The sequence below is a fragment of the Triticum dicoccoides genome, chromosome 2A (genome assembly GCF_002162155.2).
Source record: "Triticum dicoccoides isolate Atlit2015 ecotype Zavitan chromosome 2A, WEW_v2.0, whole genome shotgun sequence".
Classification (NCBI taxonomy): Eukaryota; Viridiplantae; Streptophyta; class Magnoliopsida; order Poales; family Poaceae; genus Triticum; species Triticum dicoccoides.
The window spans coordinates 8,925,792-8,927,824 of record NC_041382.1 but is presented as its reverse complement, the minus strand read 5'-3'; the positions used below and the strand labels follow the sequence as shown (position 1 = coordinate 8,927,824).

Below are 2,033 nucleotides of genomic sequence, written 5' to 3'. Positions count from 1 at the left end.
CGCCGTCGGCAACGTGCGCCCCCGCGGTGCTCTGCCAGTTCTTCGATATCCTCGGTAATATAAATTTAAACTGGTTCCCTTCTCTGAAATCTGGCTAAGTCTGTGGATTTTGGGGAGGCGCTACTGGGAAGAATCCCGGCGCATAGTAGTTCGCATAATCTAATCTAATTCTGTAGAGGCATACTGGGATCTTAACCGAGTCTGAGATCTCTCACAAGTTTAGACCAATGGTATATAATTACTCCATAAAATGCTTTATACACCCATGCCAATGCGTACGTTTCTCATGTATCAGAGAATACAACAAGAGTTAAATTACACAAGTTCTCAATCAAAACTAAATTGGTTCTCCACGTCGCTTCCTCCCTGGCAAAGTACTACCTTCATGTGTATCCTGAGCATGACTTGTAGGAAAACAAGCAAATGAATTATGAGGCGGTATCCTTGATTCCCATGAAACTATAATAAAGTCTCCTTTTGGTCTAACATTAGGGTCTGTTAGAAGTTCCCCAAACGTCACACTTGGCAGTTTCTTGCTTGAAACATTATTTGTATAAGGTCTCACGCTAAGTGGATCGAAAGCAAGGTCCGTTACAACCAATGGATGGCCTTGTTGTATAAGTATGGCTTGGTCGACACTATTATGTCTGGAGAGGTTTCTGTTAACGTATCTTATCCCCTTGTCCAATATGCTACGCCAAAACTGAACATCAAGATTCTTTCTCAACATGTCCGCGAACACATTTCCTGAGGTAAGTGAACATTGCGTACCGTGCACTAACATGGCAAATTCATCTGCTACCTGTACTAGCCGTGGATGTTCTGCAAGGTCTACACTTCCGAATGCCAGTGTCTTGAAAAGGTACCTCAACTCACCATAAGACATAGCAGTAAGGAAAATTGGTTTCACCGATCCAAACCGGGCTAATCTTTTAAGTTTACTTATGATGATGGTCTTGCTTCCTTTGCCCATTCTTATGAAAAACGAGTGAAATCTTTTCCACTCATCATCATCTACATCAGAAGCAAACTCAATAACTACCAACATCATACCTTTCATAGTCCTTCCATGGTCAAGTATCGTCAAGAGGCTATCTCCATTCAATTGCAAAATAAAGGATAAGCGTGAGCGAACCCTTTCCTCGCCACACGCATGAGCAACCAATGTTTTCTCTCCAAATCCAACACCACCTATGATCGGAAGAACTTCCGGTGCATGATTACTAGGAGGGTTGTTGTGCTGCAACAAGAAGCTCAAGAGCTTTTGCTTCTCAGTATGTCGGCTGAACATGAAGTTGTCGGTGTAAAGATAAACATCGTATGGCCTACGAGACATGCGCTCGCATCCACTGAGAAGAATAATAAATTCTGCCATGTTAGCAGTAGCAATTTCTAAACTTTCCAAGGCATCATGTGACTCGAGGCGTGTGGCCTTATCATTTGTTGTTCGAGAGCGCTTGGCTAAATATAATTCGCTTCTAGATGAGTCATTGATGCTAACCTCGTCGAAGCCTGCACTGTCTTGGAGGGCAAGGTACCTGGAGTTGTCCAGCGCACCATATGCTCGGTACATGGCCTCTGAGAGCTTCTTGAGCTGCATCATCATCCCAGAATTGGTTATGTACCGTGTGTCCGCCTCCTCAACGATGGTGCCGGCTCTCATCAGAAGGTGGTGTAATCTCTCCACCACCTTCTCCTCCTCTGATTGGGCATGCCTCAAGGAGTTGCACTTGTTCATCAGGAACGAGATGAACTGGCTCACGAGTTCACCTACAACTGCAGACATGGCAACCTCCATGGCCAGGATTGATGGTGTAAGTTGTTGGCCGCCTGTGGACAAATTTAACTAGACTGGCCTCTACCAAGTCTTGCAGAGTCTATTGGCAAAATAGAAAAGTCTCAAGGGATGATTTGACTGCATCAAGTGGGTTGGTGACACACGCATACTTGTCTAGTTTAATTAAATGTCCAAAGATGTGACAAGGAGAAGCAAATTTTCCAAGCAGCATGAATAAAGTTGGCCAATATTTATA

The 2,033-nt window shown here is 44.0% G+C and overlaps 1 protein-coding gene across 1 annotated transcript; it reads right to left on the bottom strand.

Moving 5' to 3' along the window:
- Positions 1–337: 337 nt before the first annotated feature.
- Positions 338–1,798, bottom strand: LOC119358604. Its single transcript, XM_037625076.1, has one exon. The coding sequence runs from the start codon at positions 1,796–1,798 to the stop codon at positions 338–340; it is 1,461 nt and encodes a 486-aa protein (XP_037480973.1).
- Positions 1,799–2,033: the final 235 nt, after the last annotated feature.

Coding starts and splice junctions, on each gene's coding strand:
- LOC119358604 (XM_037625076.1), bottom strand. CDS start 1,798: ATGGAGGTTGCCATGTCTGCAGTTGTAGGTGAACTCGTGAGCCAGTTC.